This window comes from Giraffa tippelskirchi, chromosome 4 (genome assembly GCF_054371585.1).
Source record: "Giraffa tippelskirchi isolate mGirTip1 chromosome 4, T2T-mGirTip1v1.2.pri, whole genome shotgun sequence".
Taxonomy (NCBI): Eukaryota; Metazoa; Chordata; class Mammalia; order Artiodactyla; family Giraffidae; genus Giraffa; species Giraffa tippelskirchi.
In genome coordinates this window covers 59,256,318-59,279,315 of record NC_137278.1, presented here as the reverse complement: position 1 = coordinate 59,279,315, position 22,998 = coordinate 59,256,318, and the positions used below count along the sequence as shown (strand labels likewise).

General features: G+C 37.9%; 1 protein-coding gene across 37 annotated transcripts in view; it reads left to right on the top strand.

The window, feature by feature from the left end:
• The first annotated feature begins 1,832 nt into the window (after positions 1 to 1,832).
• Positions 1,833 to 22,998, top strand: part of SANBR (SANT and BTB domain regulator of CSR) — an 80,065-nt gene continuing 58,899 nt past the window's right edge. For 20 of the 37 annotated variants that reach the window (XR_014082840.1, XR_014082838.1, XR_014082847.1 and 17 more), the window contains exons 1-7: positions 1,833 to 1,941; positions 6,626 to 6,754; positions 12,836 to 12,994; positions 16,101 to 16,287; positions 17,097 to 17,190; positions 19,250 to 19,488; positions 22,302 to 22,360. Coding sequence is in view for 7 of the 37 variants with exons in the window: in XM_081593062.1 (XP_081449188.1) it covers positions 12,845 to 12,994; positions 16,101 to 16,287; positions 17,097 to 17,190; positions 19,250 to 19,488; positions 22,302 to 22,360 (729 nt within the window). In the remaining 30 variants the exon portion in view is untranslated. The remainder of the gene's footprint in view (positions 1,942 to 6,625; positions 6,755 to 12,835; positions 12,995 to 16,100; positions 16,288 to 17,096; positions 17,191 to 19,249; positions 19,489 to 22,301; positions 22,361 to 22,998) is intronic. The other 17 variants (XR_014082832.1, XR_014082833.1, XR_014082834.1 and 14 more) reach the window with 5 other exon arrangements.

The following is a 22,998-nucleotide window of genomic DNA, read 5'->3' as shown; positions in this document are numbered from 1 at the left end:
GCTAAGGATATGTGCATATTCATGAAGAGGTTTGAGCAGAGAGAATTCAGCATAAAATTGGGGCAAAGGTCAACAGAGTTCAAGTCTTATTTGATTGAAGTCAGGAGGGTCAATATCATCATTCCATCCTTCACCTGGATGGGGGCCTTAATTCCTGCAGAACTCAAAGATATAATTTTATTATATATACATATCCCTTGAGGAGGAACTAAAATTGCTTTACCACTGCACTATTGCTTGACTGCCTTTTCTCTATTTCTGCTTTCCCTTTGTTCCCTTAAGATCATTAATTACTGAGACCTGTTTAAGGGCAAGCATTGCAGCCTGGCTTGGATTATGAAATGGCTTAGGCCCAAATGGCTTCTTTTATGTTCATAGCAGCGCTATTTACAATAGACAAGACATGGAAATAACCTGTCCATCAACATATGAATGAATAAAGATGTGGGGTGTGTGTGTATGTGTGTGTGTGTGTGTGTGAGAGAGAGAGAGAGAGAGATAGAATACTTAGCCATAAAAAAGAATGAAATAATGCCATTTGCAGCAACATGGACGGACCTAGAGATTATCAACCTAAATGAAGTAAGTTGGAGAGAGAAAGACAAACACTATATGGTATCACTTATATGTGGAATCTGAAAAAAAAATACTGTAAATGAACTTATCAACGAAACAGTCTCACAGAACAGATTTGTGGTTGCCAAGGGTGGAAGAGGGTGGAGGAGAGCTAGACTGAGTTTGGGATTAGCAGATGCAAACTATTGTATATAGAATGGATAAACAACAAAGTCCTACTGCATAGCATGGGAAACTATATTCAACATCTTGTAATAAACTATAATGGAAAATAATATGGAAAAAAGTGTAACTAAATCATTTCGCTGTACAGCAGAAGCTAACAACATTGTAAATCAACTAAAATAAACAAAATTTTAAAAGAGAAAAGATACTGACATGTAGCATTTACCCGACAAGATTGGGCCTTATACATCTGACTAGGTTCCCAGTTCAGTTCAGTTCAGTTCAGTCGCTCAGTCGTGTCCGACTCTCTGCGACCCCATGAATTGCAGCACGCCAGGCCTCTCTGTCCATCACCAACTCCCGGAGTCTACCCAAACCCATGTCCATCGAGTCAGTGACGCCATCCAACCATCTCATCCTCTGTCGTCCCCTTCTCCTCCTGCCCCCACTCCTTCCCAGCATTAGGGTCTTTTCCAATGAGTCAACTCTTCGCATGAGGTGGCCAAAGTATTGCAGTTTCAGCTTCAACATCAGTCCTTCCAATGAACACCCAGGACCGGTAGTAGTCACCAAAGTCACGTCCTTCTTGAACCTATTAATGTACGAAATCTGAAGGAGTAACCCAAAGCTATTTACATTTTTCAAGAGATGCCTCCTGATGAAGACCACGCTTCATGAACCAAGATATTTCTTGCATCCTCAGATCATGCAATTTTCCCATTTCACCTGACCTAAGCGGGTATACCAAAGTCACCAACAACTTCATTCTTTATGAGTTCTTTCTCCCCCATTTTCCCCTTTCTTCTGGACTCAGAGGCGATCATTCTGAGTGAAGTTCTGGCTCTTGAGGGCATCTGGTTGCTAAGAGACAGGACGCTGGGAGGGTGGGGACGCTGCACTGCGACAGGCCTGAGAAAGAATTCGAGGGGGGTGGGGAAGAAACCGGCAAAGGCTAGGCCGAGTAGCCGCTCTTCGCAGCACCCGCTCCCTGCAGCCCGAAAGGAGCTCGTCGTTCATTGGCTGCGCCGCTGCAGCGCTGGCCTGCGATTGGCCAGGCGGCGTCGATCTCCGCGTTCCCACCCCGCGGCGCTGGTACCCCAGCGGTTGGGTTTGCGGGTCTGGTCACGGCTGCTTCATGGCGCGGGTGGTGCCGGGCTCTGCAGGTGACGGGGGCGAAGCGAGGGCCATTGCGGCCTAGAGGTGAGTGACGAGCCGAGGGAGCTCGGGGGCTGGTCGAGGGCGGGAAGTGCGGCGAGAGGCGTTACCGCTGGCGGCTAGCTGCCCCCACTGCGGCCTCCTGCGCTTCAGGGCTGGGCCGGAGTCTCGCTAGTGCAAAGTGCCCCCGAACCGCCCCCACGTGCGTCGAGCGGCCCGCCGCCTCTGCCTTCTCCAGATCCCCAAAGCTGGTCCCTCTAGTCAACCAGCTGAGGGAGCACAGCGTCTGCCGTCCTGGCTCCACCCCTAGTCCCTGCCCTGCATCTTCTCCTGCCTCGGCCCACTGCTTTCCCCGCGCCTTTGTCCACCTCTCACCCGCTCAGCGCCCAGAGTTTCTGCCCCCGAGGGAGGCGGGAGACCACCAAGGTCTGGGCTGCCCTAGAGGACGGGCAGTGCAGCGAGCCTCTGGGCCGAAGGTTGCGGGGCTTTGATGTGTTCTTTCTAGGTTTCAATTGTGGTTTTATTTTCTCCTTCATTATGAAAGCCAGATGACCGTACTCGTGGTCAGAAAGCCTGGGCACAAGGCTTCTACCCTGGTGATGATGACTCAGTGTTGTCTCCCACCCTTCTGTTATGCCAGAGGCCTTTGACCTGCCCTGCTGGCCCCTCTAGCACCAATCCTCAGCCTAGGGTAAAAGTCTCTGTCAACCAGATCTTTTGCTATTTGAAAATAGAAAAAAACAGATGCCAGTCTTGGACCTCTGTTTGGTCTTGTTAGTACATTTAAACTCCCATCGTGGAAATGGAGAGGGCATGAGATATGTTAAAAAGTATAGAGTATTTAGAGTAGTAAACAATTTTTATTTTTGGTAAATAACATGTTTCATACTAAACATTAGGATCTTTTTCATATTTTATCATGAATGGGAGTAAATCTAGTAATAGTGTAATCTGAGCTTCAAACTTATTCTTATTGGCAGTTTTTGATAAGTCTATACTTCTTTTCCAGAAGGGGATGCACAGTTGCAGCTACTCGGAGAGAATTGTGACTCTAGGGATGCTTTCTTGAACATTTGTTTAACTGGAATTAATACTGGGTAGTTTTCCCTTGCTTGGTGTTATTCAGTTGTGTAAGGAAAATATCATCAGAAAAAAATTGTTTTTCACATTTAGATGATGTTCAGTTCAGTTAGTTCAGTTGCTCAGTCGTGTCCAAGTCTTTGTGACCCCATAGACTACAGCATGCCAGGCCTCCCTGTCCATTGCAAGCTCCCGGAGTTTACTCAGACTCATGTCCATTGAGTCGGTGATACCATCCAACCATCTCATCCTCTGTCATCCCCTTCTCCTCCTGCCTTCAATCTTTCCCAGCATCAGAGTCTTTTCAAATGAGTCAGCTCTTCACATCAGGTGGCCAAAGTATTGGAGTTTCAGCTTCAACATCAGTCCTTCCAATTAATACCCAGGACTGATCTCCTTTAGGATGGACAGGTTGGATCTCCTTGCAGTCCAAGGGACCCTCAAGAGTCTTCTCCAACACCATAGTTCAAAAGCATTAATTCTTCGGCACTCGGCTTTCTTTATAGTCCAGCTCTCACATCGATGCATGACTACTGGAAAAACCATACTTTGACTAGACGGATCTTTGCTAGCAAAGTAATGTCTCTGCTTTTTAATATGCTGACTAGGTTGGTCATAACATTTCTTCCAAGGAGCAAGTGTCTTAATTTCATGGCTGCAGTCAAAATCTGCAGTGATTTTGGAGCCCAAGAAAATAAAGTCTATCACTGTTTCCATTGTCTCCCCATCTATTTGCCATGAAGTGATGGGACCAGATGCCATGATCTTAGTTTTCTGAATGTTGAGCTTTAAGCCAAGGTTTTACTCTCCTCTTTGACTTTCATCAAGAGGCTCTTTAGTTCTTCTTCACTTTCTGCCACAAGGGTGGTGTCATCTGTATGTCTGAGGTTATTGATATTTCTCCTGGCAATCTTGATTCCAGCTAGTGTTTCATCCAGCCCAGCGTTTCTCATGACGTGCTCTGCATATAAGTTAAATAAGCAGGGTGACAATATACAGCCTTGACATACTCCTTTTCCTATTTGGAACCAGTCTGTTGTTCCATGTCCAGTTCTAACTGTAGCTTCCTGACCTGCATACAAATTTCTCAAGAGGCAGGTCAGATGGTCTGGTATTCCCATCTCTTTCAGAATTTTCCACAGTTTGTTGTGATCCACACAAAGGCTTTGTCATAATCAATAAAGCAGAGATAGATGTTTTTCTGGAACCCTCTTGCTTTTTCAGTGATCCAACGAATGTTGGCAATTTGATCTCTGGTTCCTCTGCCTTTTCTAAATCCAGCTTGAATATCTGGAAGTTCACGGTTCATGTACTATTGAAGCCTGGCTTGGAGAATTTTGAGCATTACTTTACTAGCGTGTGAGATGAGTGCAATTGTGTGGTAGTTTGAGCATTCTTTGGCATTGCCTTTCTTTGGGATTGGAATAAAAACTGAGCTTTTCCAGTCCTGTGGCCACTGCTGAGTTTTCCAAATTTGCTGACATATTGAGTGCAGCACTTTCACAGCATCATCTTTGAGGATTTGAAATAGCTCAACTGGAATTCCATCACCTCCACTAGCATTGTTTGTAGTGATGCTTCCTAAGGCCCACTTGACTTCACATTCCTGAATGTCTGGCTCTAAGTTGATGATCACACTATCGTGATTATCTGGGTTGTGAAGATCTTGTTTTATACTTCCTCTGTGTATTCTTGCCACCTCTTCTTAATATCTTCTGCTTCTGTTAGGTCCGTGCCATTTCTGTCCTTTATTGTGCCCATCTTTGCATGAAATGTTCCCTTAGTATCTTCAGTTTTCTTGAAGAGATCTCTAGTCTTTCCCATTCTCTTGTTTTCCTTTATTTCTTTGCATTGATCACTGAGGAAGGCGTCTTATCTCTCCTTGCTATTCTTTGGAACTCTGCATTCAAATAGGTATATCTTTCCTTTTCTCCTTTGCCTTTTGCTTGCTTCTCTTCTATTCGAAGCTATTTGTAAGACCTCCTCAGATAACCATTTGCCATTTTGCATTTCTTTTCCTTGGGGATGGTCTTGACCACTGCCTCTTGTACAAAGTCACAAACCTCTGTCCATAGTTCTTTAGGCACTCTGTCACTTCCACTGTATAATTGTAAGGGATTTGATTTAGGTCATACCTAAATGGTCTAGTAGTTTTCCCTACTTTCTTCAATTTAAGTCTGAATTTGCAATAAGGAGTTCATGATCTGAGCCACAGTCAACTCCTGGTCTTGTTTTTGCTGACTGTATAGAACTTCTCCATCTTTGGCTGCAAAGAATATAATCAGTCTGATTTCAGTATTGACCATCTGATGATGTCCACGTGGAGAGTCGTCTCTTGTGTTGTTGGAAGAGGGTGTTTGCTATGACCAGTGCATTCTCTTGGCAAAACTCTATTACCCTTTGCCTTGCTTCATTCTGTACTCCAAGGCCAAATTTGCCTGTTACTCCTGGTATTTCTTGACTCCCTACTTTGGCATTCCAGTCCCCTATAATGAAAAGGATGTCTTTTTTGGGTGTTAGTTCTATAAGGTCTTGTAGGTCTTCATAGAACCGCTCAAGTTCAGCTTCTTCAGCGTTACTGGTAGGGACATAGACTTGGTGATACTGTGATATTGAATGGTTTACCGTGGAAAGAGACAGAGATCATTCTGTCGTTTTTGAGATTGCACTGAAGTACTGCATTTCAGACTCTTTTGTTGACTATGATGGCTACTCCATTTCTTCTAAGGGTTTCCTGCCCACAGGAGTAGTTATAGTGGTCATCTGAGTTAAATTCATCCATTCCAGTCCATTTTAGTTGGCTGATTCCTAAAATGTCAATGTTAGATGATGTAAATTATTCTTAAACATATGTACTATAAATGAATATTTATACAAGTATGGGATACACATACAAGTTTGAAAATATTTTATATGAACGGTATTTTTGATTAGCTAACAGGTACCTGCACATTGTAGGCCACAATAAATACTTTAGAAATTTTTAAGTAATCTTTTTGGAAATAAAGTAAAAAACAGCACCCAAATCCTTGCCCTGTATTCTGTTTCAGACTGTTTTCTATTGAGGCCCAAACAGAATTGTAATAAAATACTCCATGCCCCAACATAGTTCTCAAGTTGTATGGTATGAAGTGATGATGTGCTAGGTACACAAGTAGAAAACAATGAAGTTCTGTAAAATCTATTTTCAGCTGGGCTCAAGGCAGTGTTATACAGTTCTTAAAGTGGTTTTTGAAAATTTTTATGCCAGTAAAGTGGCCAAAATAAGAAATAATTATTGATCACCTTCTGTATGCCAGGTAGTGTGTTATATATATTATCTAATCCTTACAATAACATCAGAGGTAGGTATTATTTTCCTTGTGTTATAGCCGAGATCATTGAAACATAGGTTGTACTGCTGGAAATGGTAACTAGATAAGAATCTAGATCTGATTTTCCACTCATTTTGTTGAGAGCTTACTTCATTGGAAAGTCACTGTCTCTCCTTTCATCTGTTACATTTATCTTTATGAATCTGTTTAATCCTAGGCTCTTTGGAATGATAATGTTACTGTTATAAACATTACATAGTACTAAGTGCCAGGTAACACTGTCCATGTATCTTCAAAAGTATATGGGCTAGCTACTATTATTCTTTGTTTTACAGATGAGAAAACTGAGGCATAGAGATACGTAATCTGAACCAGATAATACATTAAGTGGTGGAACCAGGACAAAAATTGGGACAGTCTAGCTCCAGGGTCCATACGCAACACGATTCTGGGACATCAGCAAGGTACCTGTCTGGTTGCCGGGAAGCTGTAATTTTCTTGTTACTTTCTAATGTTCATGCACAAACATGTAGGATAAATCTATGATGTCTACCACCTGATGTCCTGCATCAGTGTTTTACGTGTACAATGATGTAGTACTAATCATTGTTAATGCTTCACTGAGAGTTTCTGCATTTCAGTTCCACATTCCAACATTTAAACATCTCACATTATCCTTAGCTTTATCTTAGGTGTTCAGTTCAGTTGCTCAATGTCCGACTCTTTGCGACCCCGTGGACTGCAGCACACCAGGCCTCCTTGTCTATCACCAACTCCCAGAGTTTACTCAAACTCATGTCCATTGAGTTGGTGATACCATCCAACCATCTCATCCTCTGTCATCTTTTTCTCCTCCCCACCTTCAGTCTTTTCCAGCATCAGGGTCTTTTCAGATGAGTCAGCTCTTCCCACCAGGTGGCCAAAGTATTGGAGTTTCAGCTTCAACATCAGTCCTTCCAATGAACATTCAGGACTGATTTCCTTTAGGATTGACTGGGTTGTATCTCCTTGCAGTCCAAGGGACTCTCAAGAGTGTTCTCCAACACCACAGTTCAAAAGCATCGATTCTTTGGTGCTCAGCTTTCTTTATAGTCCAACTCGCACATCCATATATAACTACTGGAAAAACCATAGCCTTGACTAGGTGGACCTTTGCTGGCAAAGTAATGTCTCTGCTTTTTAATATGCTGACTAGGTTGGTCATAACATTTCTTCCAAGGAGTAAGCATCTTTTATTTTCATGACTGCAGTCACCATCTGCAGTGATTTTGGAACCCCCCAAAATAAAAAGTCTGTCACTGTTTCCATTGTTTCTCCATCTATTTGCCATGAAGTGATGCAACCGGATGCCATGATCTTAGTTTTCTGAATGTTGAGCTTTAAGCCAACTTTTTCACTCTCCTCTTTGACTTTAATCAAGAGGCTGTTTAGTTCTTCTTCACTTTCTACCACAAGGGTGGTGTCATCTGCATATCTGAGGTTATTGATATTTCTCCCGGAAATGTTGATTCCAGCTTGTGTTTCATCCAGCCCAGCATTTCTCATGATGTACTCTGCATATAAATTAAATAAGCAGGATGACAATATACAGCCTTGATGTACTCTTTTCCCATTTTGGAACTAGTCTGTTGTTCCAAGTCCAATTCTAACTGTTGCTTCTTGACCTGCATGCAGATTTCTCAAGAGGCAGGTCAGATGGTCTGGTATTCCCATCTCTTTCAGAATTTTCCAGAGTTTGTTGTGATCCACACAGTCAAAGGCTTTGGCATAGTCAATAAAGCAGAGATAGATGTTTTTCTGGAACTCGCTTGCTTTTTCAGTGATCCATCAGATGTTGGCAATTTGATCTCTGGTTCCTCTGCCTTTTCTAAAACCAGCTTGAACATCTGGAATTTCACGGTTCACGTATTGTTAAAGCATGGCTCGGAGAATTTTGAGCATTACTTTGCTAGTGTGTGAGATGAGTACAATTGCACAGTAGTTTGAGCATTCTTTGACATTGCATTTCTTTGGGATTGGAATGAAAACTGAGCTTTTCCAGTCCTGTGGCCACTGCTGAGTATTCCAAATTTGCTGGCATATTGAGTGCAGCACTTTCACAGCATCATCTTTCAGGATTTGAAATAGCTCAACTGGAATTCCATCACCTCCTCTAGCGTTGTTCGTAGTGATGCTTCCTAAGGCCCACTTGACTTCACATTCCAGGATGTCTGGCTGTAGGTGAGTGATCACACCATCATGATTATCTGGGTCGTGAAGATCTTTTTTGTACAGTTCTTCTGTGTATTCTTGCCACCTTTTCTTAATATCTTCTGCTTCTGTTAGGTCCATACCATAGGTACTGTTATTTTATGCTGCATCACATTTGTGAGATGCTTTTTTCACAGTGCTTTCACAAAATAATCTCTTTAATTATTTATATAAAGTCCATTAAGGGTATACCTGATAGCTCAGTTGTTAAAGAATCCACTTGCAATGCAGGAGACCCAGTGCGATTCCTGGGTCGGGCAGATATGCTGGAGAAGGGAAAGGATACCCACTCTAGTATTCTGGCCTGGAGAATTCCATGAACTATATAGTCCATGGGGTCACAAAGAGTCTGACATGACTGAGCAACTTTCACTTTCAGTTTCACTTTTCAGAGGTATTACCATCACTTAATTTTCATTGCAGAAGTTCAAATGACCTGCCCTGACTAATTTGTGTGGAGTTAAACCTCAAACCTAAGTTTCAGATTTCTATGTGCATTGCTTCTTCCACTGTAGTAGTGTGTCAGTGGATCTCTGCTTTATACTTCTTTTCCTAAAATAGGTAACATTTTTCCATAAGAACTGTTTTGTTTTGGGGGATTATATTTCCAGCACAGATTTAGCATCAATAAAGTCATTGTTGTTGTTCAGTCACCCAGTCATGTCTCACTCTTTGCAGCCCCATGAATTGCAGCATGCCCGTCATGCCTGTCCCTCACCATCTCCTGAAGTTTGCCCTAAGTTCACGTCCATTGCATTGGAGATGCCCTCCAGCCTTCCCATCCTCAGATGCCCTCTTCTTCTTCCCTCAGTCTTTCCCAGCATTAGGGACTTTTCCAATGAGTCAGCTGTTCCCATCTGATGACCAAATACTGGAGTTTCAGTTTCAACATCAGTCCTTCCAGTGTGTGTTTAGGGTTGATTTCCCTTAAGATTGACTAATTTGATCTCCTTGCTGTCCAAGGGACTCTCAGCAGTCTTCTCCAGCAACACAGTTCAATGGCATCAATTCTTTGGGGCTCCACCTTCTTTACGGTCGAGCTCTCACAACCGTACATGATCACTGAGAAGACCATAACCTTGACTCTATGAACCTTTGTCGGCAGAGTAATGTGTCTGCTTTTCAACACACTGTCTAGGTTTGTCATAGCTTTCCTGTCAAGAAGCAAACGTCTTCTGATTTCATGATTGCAGTCACCATCCGCAGTGATTTTAGAGCCCAATAAAGTCATAGATATGACTAATTGTAAATCTTTTCATCTGTAAATTTACATTCTAACTTCATATACAATGCCTGGCCCATGGTGGAGGCTCAGTAAATGTTAATTTTTTTTTTAACGATTTCAGCTTTGTTACTTCTAAAGTATAATTGACATAAATTCGCAAAATTTTTTAAATTCAAAGGGAGTAGCTTCTTTTTTCCTTCTGTACCACAGCCTTTTCCCTCCCTTGCCTTTTCCTTCCCTTGCCTTTTCCCTCCCTTGCCTTTTCCTTCCCTTGCCTTTTCCCTCCCTTGGCTCACAAACAGAAGCTTTGGAAATTGCTTCATTGAATCGTTACTAACTTCATAATGTTTAAACTCTGTCTCTCTCTACCCTAAGCCATCATTCCCATTTGCTATCTCCCCTATACTCTACTTCTTGAATATAATGGAAAGAGCATGGATCTGAGAGTCAGTTTTACCTGGGTCTTTGTTCTGCCTCTTATTAGCTCTGTGGCCTTGTCCAAATTATTTAACTTTGCTGAATGTGCTTCTTCATCTTGTAAAATTGGGGAAAGACTCTATCTTATAGGGTTGTGGTGAGAATTGAAATAAGTTATATAAAAGCCTTAGCACAGCTCCAGGCTCCTAGTAAACACCTGACAAATAAGTTCTTAAAATTCTCTTAAGGTTGAAGGAGATAGATTCTTTTTCTCTTTAATACCAGTGTTCCCCTCCTCCACAATACCAACAGTTATTATTTGTCCCTCCTCTGCCCTTGCATGGCTCCCCTCTGCTTTGGCTCTCAGCAGATGATATTAAACTCATCTGTCTACCTGTATCCTCAGCTCTCTGCTAGTAAACTCCTTGAGGACAGGGACCATGCCGTATTTATTACGGTGTCCCCAGTGCTTGGCCTGGCTTATAGTTGGTACTCACTAAATGTTTATTGAGGTACATCCCTTTGGAAAGCCTTCTAGAGACTTTTTTTCTTGGTCATCATGTTGCCTGAAGATTTTGGACACAGCCTTAGTCACTTGATTCAAGGTCTGCTGGATTGAACCAGAAGATATGTGATAGTAGGACCAGGGTGGGAACCAAGTAAAGAAGCAGGGGAAGCCACCACTCTGCAGGAGTGAGTGTGAGTGTGTATGTGTGTGGAGGTGCTGTGGCTTTCTATATATGAGAGTCAGAGGGTGTGTCTGGGTGTGTGTAAGGGTTAAACCTTGTCAGGCCAGTCGCCACATTGCTTCTGAAGACAAGGAATAAGAGAACTTTACAAAAAATGTTTCAAACATATAAAAACAATGCTAATTACATTTGTTAATATAATCTCCTCACCATATATAATTCATAATCACATGCACAATAACTATTATGCTTATCCTAAAATGCCAGATAAACTTGGTTCTAAGTTTTATTTGATTCAGTTCAGTTCAGTTGCTCAGTCGTGTCCAACTCTTTGCGACCCCATGAATCGCAGCACGCCAGGCCTCCCTGTCCATCACCAACTCCCGGCGTTTACCCAGACCCATGTGCATTGAGTCGGTGATGCCATCCAACCATCTCATCCTCTATCGTCCCCTTCTCCTCCTGCCCCCAATCCTTCCTAGCATTAGGGTTTTTTCCAATGAGTCAACTCTTCGCATGAGGTGGCCAAAGTATTGGAGTTTCAGCTTCAACATCAGTCCTTCCAATGAACACTCAGGACTGATCTCCCTTAGGATGGATTGATTGGATCTCCTTGCAGTCCAAGGGACTCTCAAGAGTCTTCCCCAACACCACAGTTCAAAAGCATCAATTCTTCAGCGCTCAGCTTTCTTCACCGTCCAACTCTCACATCCATACATGACCACTGGAAAAACCATAGCCTTGACTAGACAGACCTTTGTTGGCAAAGTAATGTCTCTGCTTTTCAATATGCTATCTAGGTTGGTCATGACCTTCCTTCCAAGGAGTAAGTGTCTTTTAATTTCATGGCTGCAATCACCATCAGCAGTGATTTTGGAGCCCCCAAAAATAAAGTCTGACACTGTTTCCATTGTTTCCCCATCTATTTCCCATGAAGTGATGGGACCAGATGCCATGATCTTAGTTTTCTGAACGTTGAGCTTTAAGCCAACTTTTTCATTCTCCTCTTTCACTTTCGTCAAGAGGCTCTTTAGTTCTTCTTCACTTTCTGCCATAAGGGTGGTGTCATCTGCATATCTGAGGTTATTGATATTTCTCCTGGCAATCTTGATTCCAGCTTGTGTTTCTTCCAGCCCAGCGTTTCTCATGATGTACTCTGCATATAAGTTAAATAAGCTCTATCAAATTAAGTATACTCAGCCTTCATTGTAGCATGGACATTCAATCACAGAGAGAGAAAGTATGGCTTGGGACTGCAATGAAAGTATCATGTAACTATCCTTTTTTTTCACCGCTTAGCTCAACCATCCATGAACTGCTAATCAAAATATAAATCAGCCACACATAAGGGTTTTTTTAAGGAAGATATATTGTATTCAACTTTTTCTCTGTTTTGTTATGAAAAGCTTTTAACATACAGCAAAATCAAAAGAATTTTATAGTGAACACTTGTATACCCATCACTTATATTCTATCCTTAACATTTTATCATATTTTTTAAATCACGTATTTACCCAGCTGTATATCCTTCTAGGCTTCCCCAATGGCTCAGTGAGTAAGGAATCAACCTGCAGTACAAGAGTCATAGGAGATGTGGGTTTGATCCCTGGGTCGGGAAGATCCCCTGGAGGAGGGTAGGGCAGCCTACTCCAGTGTTCTTGCCTGGAGAATCCCATGGACAGAGGGGCCTCGTGGGCTGCAGTCCATGGAGTTGCAAAGAGTTGGACACGACTGAGCAACTAAGTACATACATCCTTCTATCCATGTATCTACCAGTCCATAATATTCAAGTGCTGTTATATTTGAAGAGACTTGAGCTATATATTCTGTGTTGATTTTTAGTTCAGTTTTATTTTCTTTTTTATAGTAGCAGTTAATTCTTAGGAATGAATTATAACTGATTTATAATGTTCTGAAAACATTTGGATTTCAGATGCAAATAAATTTGTCTTCTCTATTTCTAGTTCCAAAAGATGAGTCGTGGATATTCAGAAAACAACAATTTCGTAAACAATAACAACCAAATGGTATTGGACATGATCCTTTACCCATTAATTGGAATCCACCAGACCATCAATTGGGAAACTGTGGCAAGGCTTGTGCCTGGATTAACACCCAAAGAGGTAAATAACAGTCTTCCAGATAGCTACTGAAAAGAAATCAGAAAAAGTGATCAATTTAAAGGAGTAACTACTAAGAAAGAAGAAGTATTTGAGTTTCACATATTCATATGCATGTAAAAACTAAATATGCATAAAATATGATTTGACTATAAAATCTATGTATTAACCCACCTGCTGTGATTAAATTCAGCCTTATTTTACATATTTACAACTGAATGGGTAGATAAAACTTTTGTAAGTCCGATTTTATTATTAAATTGCTAATGCTGTGCTTCTCAGAGCTGAGTAACGTACAGACCTTTTTAAAGGAAAAAACTTGAAAACTTCCAGTGATGACCCAAATTACTATCATGGTGGAAATTAAATGTGCGCTAACAATACCAGGTATAAACACACCTATACAATCATAAACCAAATTTTACATTTTATAAACACAAGTGAAAACTCAAACCAACATAATTTAAACTAATAAGCTTAATGTGATCAGTAATAGTGTTTTGCTGAAATTAAATTGCGATTATAATGCAAATATCGTATAGTCTTTTGTGGCACAAAATTTTTTGTGTTTAGCCTACATTGCTGAAAGCCCCTCAAAGCCTGTATTCTTTCTCCACTTTTCTCTGTTTAACTTGTGGTGAAGCCTTGTGTTGCACCAAGACATTACTTGCCTTCCCTTGGCATTAACACATCTCTTCTCTACTAAGTCTGTTTTCTACCTTTGTCTTAAAATATTCTGTCATCCTAATGATCTAAATGTTTTTTATTAATGTTATCCTCAGAATCAAAACTTGCAACCTAAAAACTCTTATAGGGTAGTCTTTCTGGTAATTCATCTCTGAACTCTAGTTTGAGAACATGGACCTCAGAATTTTTGCTATTAAAAGGAACCCTAAAGCGAGTGAATCATCTCAGGTTTCTAGAAGTAGAAAGGACATTAGCGATTTTATCCAGTGGATTTTAAGCATTTTCACTACTGCCTTTCCCATGATACACTCTCAATACTTATAGAATCAGTGAATGAACCAAGTTCTGCTGCTGCTGCTGCTGCTAAGTCGCTTCAGTCGTGTCCGACTCTTTGCGACCCCATAGACGGTAGCCCACCAGGCTCCTCCGTCCCTGGGATTCTCCAGGCAAGAACACTGGAGTGGGTTGCCATTTCCTTCTCCAGTGCATGAAAGGGAAAAGTGAAAGTGAAGTCGCTCAGTCGTCCGACTCTTAGCGACCCCAAGAACTGCAGCCTACCAGGCTCCTCCATCCATGGGATTTTCCAGGCAAGAGTACTGGAGTGGGGTGCCATTGCCTTCTTTTACAGCTGAGGAAACATACCCACAGAGATTACTTGCCCTTGAGTATAAGTCTTTGTGAAATGATGAAGGAACTTATTTAGTGTATATTATCATTCCTTAATCTATACTTTTTCATCTTTTGGATTTTTACATGTTAGGTTTTAAAACAAGGCAAATCTGTGAATTTGACTATTTTTCCAACTTTTTATTGTGAATATTTTGAAACATATAGAAAGAAGAGCATAGCATCCTTATATCCTTTATTTGGGGTCAGCAGTTCTAGATGTTTGCTTGATTTCTTTATGTAACTTTTTTTTTTTTGACATTTAAAAGGAAGTTTCAGGGACTTCCCTGGTGGTCCAGTGGCTGAGACCGAGCTCTCAATGCAGGGGGCCTGGGTTCAGTCCCTGATCAGGGAACTAGATTTCACATGCTGCAAATAAGACCTGATGCAGCCAAATAAATATTCTAAAAAAATAAATAAAAGTAAGTTTCAGACATGACTCCATAGACTTCAGCACACCTCTTAAAATAAGAATATTATTATATAACTACCTAGCTACAGTACCATGGTCAAACCTAGGAAAATTAACAGTAACTCCATTGTATCATCTAATATCCACTGCGTATTCAGATTCACCAAATTGAAAAACAATTCTTTATTTTTTTGGCCACACTGCATGGCTTGTAGGATCTTAGTTGCAGGAGCAGGGATCAAATTTGTACCCCCTGCAGTGGAAGCACAGAGTCTTAACCACTGGACTGCCAGGGAAGTCCTTTACTTATATATCTTTTAAATGTGTTTTCAAAGGACTAAACCTTGAGAAGGCATTTGTTTGTAGTAATAGTACTATAATACTGTTAGTAAACAATCTTCATTAAAACGGTGCTCAATATCTAGTGGGCACTTGGTAAATATTTGTGTAGTAAATGAATGATGCCATACCCAATGCATTATTCACTTACCATATATGTGTGTGCATAGTATATATTTTTCTCCTTTTGCTCCTCCCATATTACTTGGTCTGCTATGTAACTTGCCATCCACATTGCTGTTGATGGAGGCTTAAACATGAATACTACAGAAGTGCTATCTGACGAAGACCCACATTAAGGAAGGCATTTTGCGTTGTGACCTAGTATACTCAGAAATGACATTTTCATGGACAGCTTAGCCTTACTATGCTTAATGCACTCTTGATATTTTCTAGTCTATTGTATTTTTTTTCACTGCTAATCTGGTCTTTCTAAATTAATTCTATGACTAACAAACAATGAGATAAGGGAGAACATTGTGCTAGAACAAACTGCCCAAGTACGTGGCCATATATTTATAAGTGTTTTTAAGTGTTACTACAGTATTTTGTGCAAGGTGAACCTCACTGTTGGTAAGAACAAGAACTCATTATTTTAATGAAGAAAATCTAGGATCACAGATCAGATACTTTTTGATTTGTTCTCTATTGAACATTAGAATTTGGTCTTGTTCCTGGGGGAAACTCAGTGTGAAAATAACAGCCAAGTTTTTAACTAAAGTTTTTAAATTGTCAACTGATAATAGACATAGGTCATGGGGAAATATGGTTAGTAAAGGCATTCTTCATTTTTCTACAAGTGTATAAATATATTATGGCTTTGAGTTAAAGCATATTTTTTAAAAATCTACCCTGAATTTTAAAAAAGAAAAAAGTAAGTCAGAGGCTTTCATATATTGAAATATGCACTGGTTTTCTAGATGTTATCCAAGAGATTAATTTTTCACTTATAAAAAATGATTAAAATCCCCCAGACCTGCATTTCCTTCCTTTATGCCATTACAGTGTGCAAAGAGGTTTGATGAGCTGAAGAACAGTGGAAGTTCACCTATGGACAATCAGTATAGTCCCCTCATGGCTGCCGGAGAGAGTCCTGTTGAAACTTTAGCCACATACATCAAATCCTCGCTTCTTGACACACAAGGAGAATTTCAGGAGACTCCAGCTGGTCAGGATGCAGTTTCTAAAACAGGTAAGGTTTTGAAAGCAAAATGCTGTACTTGTCCTTATGATAATTCTGTAAATATTATGCATTCTAGTCAACTTTATTTAAAGGGTAATAGAAACCTTAATGGGAAAAATCTGTTAGTGTTCGTATGTTCCTGAGCTGTAGAAATTTGTCTTTGCTATATTTTTAAAAAATTTAGATGTTAACACACAGGGCAAACACTATTACCAAAAAAAAAGGTTTTCACTATATTAAAATCTACTACTACATTGTGTTAGCCTATTTGTGTCATAAAATTTAGAGGAATTTGACCTGTACCTTTTACTTAATTTTTTTTTTAACTGAGAGAATCTTGCTTGTCTCTCACGATACCTTTTTTACAGCTCCCCTCTACGAACAGTAGCTTCAGATGACACAAAAGCAGGGTATGGGAGATGTTCTCCACATTACATTGAAAATAATAACTGGTTTTAGAAATCTTCAATGTAGTGAATTGTTTTAACCTCAGCAGTAGCAGAATATTGATACAAAAATTTGCTTCAGGAAGAGAAACTATATTGTAGGCTTTTGAACGTTTGACCCCTGTCCCTACATACCGGGTTAGTATTTTTTTTTAAATCTTTAGTGTAATGTTAGCAATTTGTGACTGTTTTTCATACTGTTTCTTTCATACACCTTTAGAAATATTAAGGCACCTAACAAAGTACCATCTTTAACTACTCTTGGAAACCATGCATTTGTAGTATAACCATTCAATAAGTAAAACCCCATTTTCAGCTAGAAATGCTAACCTCCCCCCTTTGTTTTTGTATGTGTTTGTTTCTGTATTTAAGGAAGACATAGTATAGCTTCCACAAGGAATTGTTCTTCAGAAAGTGAAAATTGTACTACTCATAATGGTGGAGAAAAGACTGAAGAATCTGAAGGGTAGGAGGCTGGTTCTTTGCTAGATAAGCTTTTAATATGAATATCAACTTCAAATTATAAAATATATGAATGATGATTATATATATCAGTTACCATAATTTAGGAATTTCATATTACACAGTTGCTGAAACAGTTGATATCAGGGTAGTTGATGTGTTGCACTATCAACAACTGCTTAATAGGTGAACATATGGCTTATTCATACTACTTATAAATTAGACAATAGTTTTCCACTTTAAAAATTCATTTTCATCTTATAAATATTAGAAATAACATCCATTAACATAAAGTTTTGGAAACTAAAATTTAAAACCCAAAGAAAAATCTCTGCCATTAGTTCTACAACTTTATTAAAGAAACTGGATGTATATTTTAGAACTATTTGGATATAACTACTCATTATAGAAACATTTAAAAATTAAAATATTTCAATGTAATGCAAGTTTTAATAATTTTGTATTGTTTTGTGTATTTTACATACAATAAACTGCACATATTTTAAGCATTCACTTTTGATGAATGTTAGCCATATAACCAATGAAGATAAAGAAAATTTTCATTATCTCTAAAGGTTCCTTTTGATATTTTCAGTTTTGATATTTTTTAATAACACATACCATAAAATTTACCCTTTTGAAAAGTTCTGGGGATGGATTCTAGAGATGGATGGTGGTGATAATTGCATAATAATATGAGTGCATTTACTTTATGTATATTTTACCACAATAAAAAAAAATTTACCCTTTTGTAGCTTAGTGAATTTTACTTTACTCACATAGATTTTTTTAAATTTTATTTTTACCATGACAGATATTCAAACAATATATTCTTAATGTTCAACAAATACTTTTTCTTGGTTGCATGATATGTGGTATCTTAGTTCCCCAATCAGAGATCAAACCCGTGTCCCCTGCATTGCAAGGCAGATTCTCAACAACTGGACCACCAGGGAAGTCCCCTCACATAGATTTTTTTTAACTGATAGGTTTGTTTGTGTAGCATAGAAATTTATCAGGTTAATTTTTTACTATTGTTATTTAGTATTTCATGTTTTGGCCCAAAAATTCACTGAATTTTCATGTTTCATTATACCAGCCATTACCTGTTTATATTTTGACCATAATGTCTTTGGGAGAACAATTTGCAAAGTTGCTTAAATTCCTTTATTTTGACAAAGCGCTGATTATTAATCCTTTTTCTGTTGCCAGTTTTACTTCAGATGTAATTTGTGTTAAAAATTTTTGAAGTTCATTTAAATACACATTAAATTCATATTGTAGATTAGTGAAGCTCTTCTTATTTAATCTCTTCCTTTTGTAATGACATGAAGGCAGTTGTGGATCACACTAGTATTTCTTTTTGAGGTGATATAATTTTCAAGGGCATATAAATTCAAAGAGTATACAATTTTTGAAGTAGTCTTTCTGATATATCATCTAAACCTATTCTTAAATTGTTTTTTAAATATGTAAATAAGCACATTGTAATATTGAGTTTTTAAACCACGTTGACTGATTTATATTTATTGAATGCCTAGAAACAAGCTTTCTAGCTGTTAAAAATAACAAAATAGCTATGCTAATTATTCACTATTCAATGAATAATTTTAACTTTTTCCCATTCATTAATAGTAAGAAAATTCTAGTGTTTCATCTTTATCTCCTTTCTGTATCCATTACCATGTGAAAGTGCCGTGTTATGTTCCTCACAAGAACTAGGAATTGTAATTTAATTTTTCTTCAGTGAGTTGGTATTTTTTAAAACACTATAATTAACTTATAATTTGAAAATAATAAGTTTCAAACTTTTATAAGTTCTATAGTAAAAAACTTTTGTTTTACTAAGTCAGTAGCTTAACTAAAATTAGTCATAGTTTTCAGATACAAATCAGGGTAGAAAGGTGCTAATGTGAACTTCTGAATGTCAAGCCTTGTAAAACTGATATGTGGTTAAAACCTTGAAAAACATCTGGTTCTCATACTTCCAATAAATGTCAATATTATTGGCTCCTCTTCTAAAACTCTAATAATTTCATTTCTGTGTAACATTTTTCATGAAGGCCAAACATGGTGATCCATGTATGTGATGAAGCAAAAAACTTGAAAGAAGATTTTATTTGCCCACGAGATCTTTTGATATCAGAAATGAAGTACTTTGCTGAATATTTATCTGTGGATGCCCAGCGCTGGGAAGAGGTGGACATTTCAGTTCATTGTGACATTCACATTTTCAACTGGTTGATAAAATATGTTAAAAGGAACACTAAGGAGAATAAAGATTGTGAGATGCCCACTTTAGGTAAAAGACAATCTATTACTTACTTTGTAGTGAAATTTTTGTGTCAGTTGGTAGTTGCTTCAGGCCAAATAGGAAATGTGGAAAATTGTTCAAACCTTAGTATTTATGTTCAGATTAGTAATCACCATTTAGGAAACTGATACCTCATTCTTTTTAGCAAATTTTAGTGAATTCATGGCAAATAGACAGGTCTCTAGATTAGCCATTTCACTGTATGTTATGATGACCGACCACTGGCATCCTAAAAATCCTTTTAGAGGATCCACAAGGTCAAGGGAATCTGCTTAATAATGCCAGGATGTTATTTATCATTTTTCCCTCTGTGTTGACATCTGTTCAGAAAGTGCAGAAGTAATAGAGGATAGAACTGTTGGAGCTTTAGCACACATCAAGGAAGGAGCATCACACTGTATGAGTAGTCACTGTGTTCTTCAACCCATGTGCTCGTAGTAAAAACGGAAAAAAAAGAAAAGGAAAAAATAGTTTCTCTTAGAAATATCCTTGATGAGGCAGTAAAAATGACTAATTTTATTAACTCTTGACTCTTGACTATACATTCTTTTGAAATTCTGCATGATGACACAGGAAGTGCACTCTTGCTGCACACCAGAGTATGATGGTTGTCTGAAGGAAAAGCACTTGTACAGTTGCCTGAGTTGCAAGCTAAATTAGCTGCTTTCTTGCAAAACCATTTTAACTTGGAAGAATGGCTGACAGACCCTTACTTAAGCATCTGGCAGATACTTTCCTCCTTTTTATTTTTTAATTTTTCTTTTGACTGCACTGCACAACTTGCAGGATCTCAGTTCCCCAACCAGGAGTTGAACCCAGGTCACGGCAGTGAAAGCTCAGCATCCTAACCGCTAGGACCAGGGAGTGTCCCAGGCAGATAGTTTTTTGAAGATGAATTAAGTGAGCCAGTCAATGAAAGGAAAATAACTAACAATATTTGTTGCTAGTGATAAAATTCATGCTTTCAAGTAAGAATTAAGAGTTTTGGAAAACTTGTGTCTGCTTCCATGTGCTTGATAGTTGCTCTATATTTAAAGACTTTTCTTTAAATGTTAACAAATAAGACTTTTTAATATAATGTATAATGAAATGTTGCAACATTTGGAAGATCTGCATAACTCAGTAAACCAGTTTCTTTCAAATAATCGATGCATTATGTTAACAAAAAATCATGCATAGGTTAAAGATCCATTCTAAGTGCAAGGTAAATCAGAGGATTTTGAGATAGCGGAATAGGAAATGCTCTTAGTATGATTTTGATTCCCATTGCAACTAACCTTTAAGAAAGACTACCCACAAATTCAGTGTGGAAACAGATGTGAGAATCAAACTATCTGCCCTTAAGTCAGACACTGAAGAGATTTATAGACAATGTCAAAGTGTTATTTTCATTTTGTTTTGAAAAATACAGTTATTTTCATAAAATTACATTAATATGTAATGAGTTTATTAATTCATTGAAAAAGAATAATAAATATTTTAATTTTTTTCTGTTTTACTTTCCAGTATAGTAAATACAGATAGATATAACCCACTTAAACAAAAGCTCTCTAAGAATCTCAGCTTTTAAGATTTGTTTTTTGAAAGAGGTCTTGAGAGCAAAAGTTTGAGAACCAATGTTCTAGATGATAAGAAGAGTAATTACTAAGTAATTTTTTGGGGCATTGACTTGTATAGGAAATCACACTGATGGGGTTTAATATAAGTATTTCTGTGCACTAGAATTACAATTTACAGTAATATCAAAATATTTCTAATTTCTTACTAGTAAATAAATCTATACTGACAGTATAAAAGTCTTCTGAGGAAGTTCATAATTTAATACCTTTTTGTGACCAAATTAAGGGAAAAGGTTTCTAATGATTCTTAAAATTACAAAATTGCTAAATCAAAATTTTCAACCAGTCAAAAGGTAAAAAAAAAAGTCGAACAAACTTGGTCGTTCTGTAATCTTGACCTTAAATCAGTGGCTACAAATGTTACGCTTCTATAAAAGCAATCTTTAACTAGGAAAATTAGCAAAATGCTTAATTACATTGCTAATAATCCAGACCTTGGGTCTTAACTGGAGTGGGTCATATTATAGTTGAAATTTTTCACCAACTTCTTCCTCTCTTTACCATTTCTCTTTGAGAACCTTCCATCTAGAATTGTTATTTAAGGAAAGATTGGGATTACTTATTATATTATTGTGTACATAGTCCTTTATTTAGGAGGACTGTCTTAGTACTGTAACAGTAAATATCAAAATGTTTCTTTTTCCTTAAATATAACTCATGGACAATACTGAGGTTTACTGAAATGATAGCATCAGCCAGCATCCCCTTTCCCTGGTTGTGCCTTTGAAATTTGCCTGTAGGAAGTAATTTTTCATTTCTGCAATAGTAAATTTTATATTATCTTAAAGAATCTTATAAATTAAGCATTTGTTCATAACAAGCATTTGAACCACTTTTGAAATAACTTCGCTGGGATTTTTGTGTGATGAGTTATATTCTCAATTTTAATTTTCCTTTTCCCTGGTTTAGTTAAGGAGGAGTTAGTATATATCATATCTTTAGCTGGAGTCTTTTTACTTGATGTAAATCTAATTCCAGGGCAAATTTGCTATATGTTTTCTGTATACTCTAAATTTTAACTTTGCATTTTCTTTCTTTCTTGCATATAAGCCATAGTAAGATTTTACTAAATTGTTCTTATTAAAGTAACCTCATCTTTTAAGGTGAGAAGGAGCCTGTTCTAAGGAGATTGAGATGAAAATCAAAAGGAGAATTTAATTTTTTCTCTCTCTCTTTTTTTAGAACCAGGAAATGTCATTTCAATTCTTATTTCTTCAGAGTTTTTGAAAATGGATTCACTGGTAAGTATTAACAAAAGATCCAATTCTTCTATTCACCTATGCTTGATTTAACATATAACTTGATGTTTTCTTCAAGTGTCTAGAAAATTCTGAGACATCTTCCTAAAGTAGTTGTTGATTCAAGACTGTGATTCATTAGAATAAGCTGCTGGTATTTGGAGGTACTTTGTTCAGTTGGAAAAGGGTTAAGGCTACTGTGTGTCATATGCGCAGGATACCTATAAAGCTAGCAACTTATCCTCAAGGGAGGAGTTAGCTGTTGCATCAGATGAAACTAAACAGAATTAATTTTGCCCCAAAAGGGATTTGGCCATAAAACCAAATTAAAAGAAAATTAATTGGAATATATTTGTTTTACTATTTAAATAATTGGTTTAAGCTTGTACGGCTTATTTGTGTCTTTCATTTATAGTTAAGCAAACTAAGAAACAAATGTCCAACTGCTAAAAGATGTAATTTTGTATGTGTAAACCACATGCTTATGTCTGCTGTTAAAAATAGTTGATGAAACATAAAAGCACAATATATATGTAGCAGACTCTTAACACTGAATATATTTTTCTTCTTTTTCCTTTTATTTAATAAATTTCTTTATCATTCAAATGTTTTTTGTTTTTTGTAGTTTTAAATGAATATTT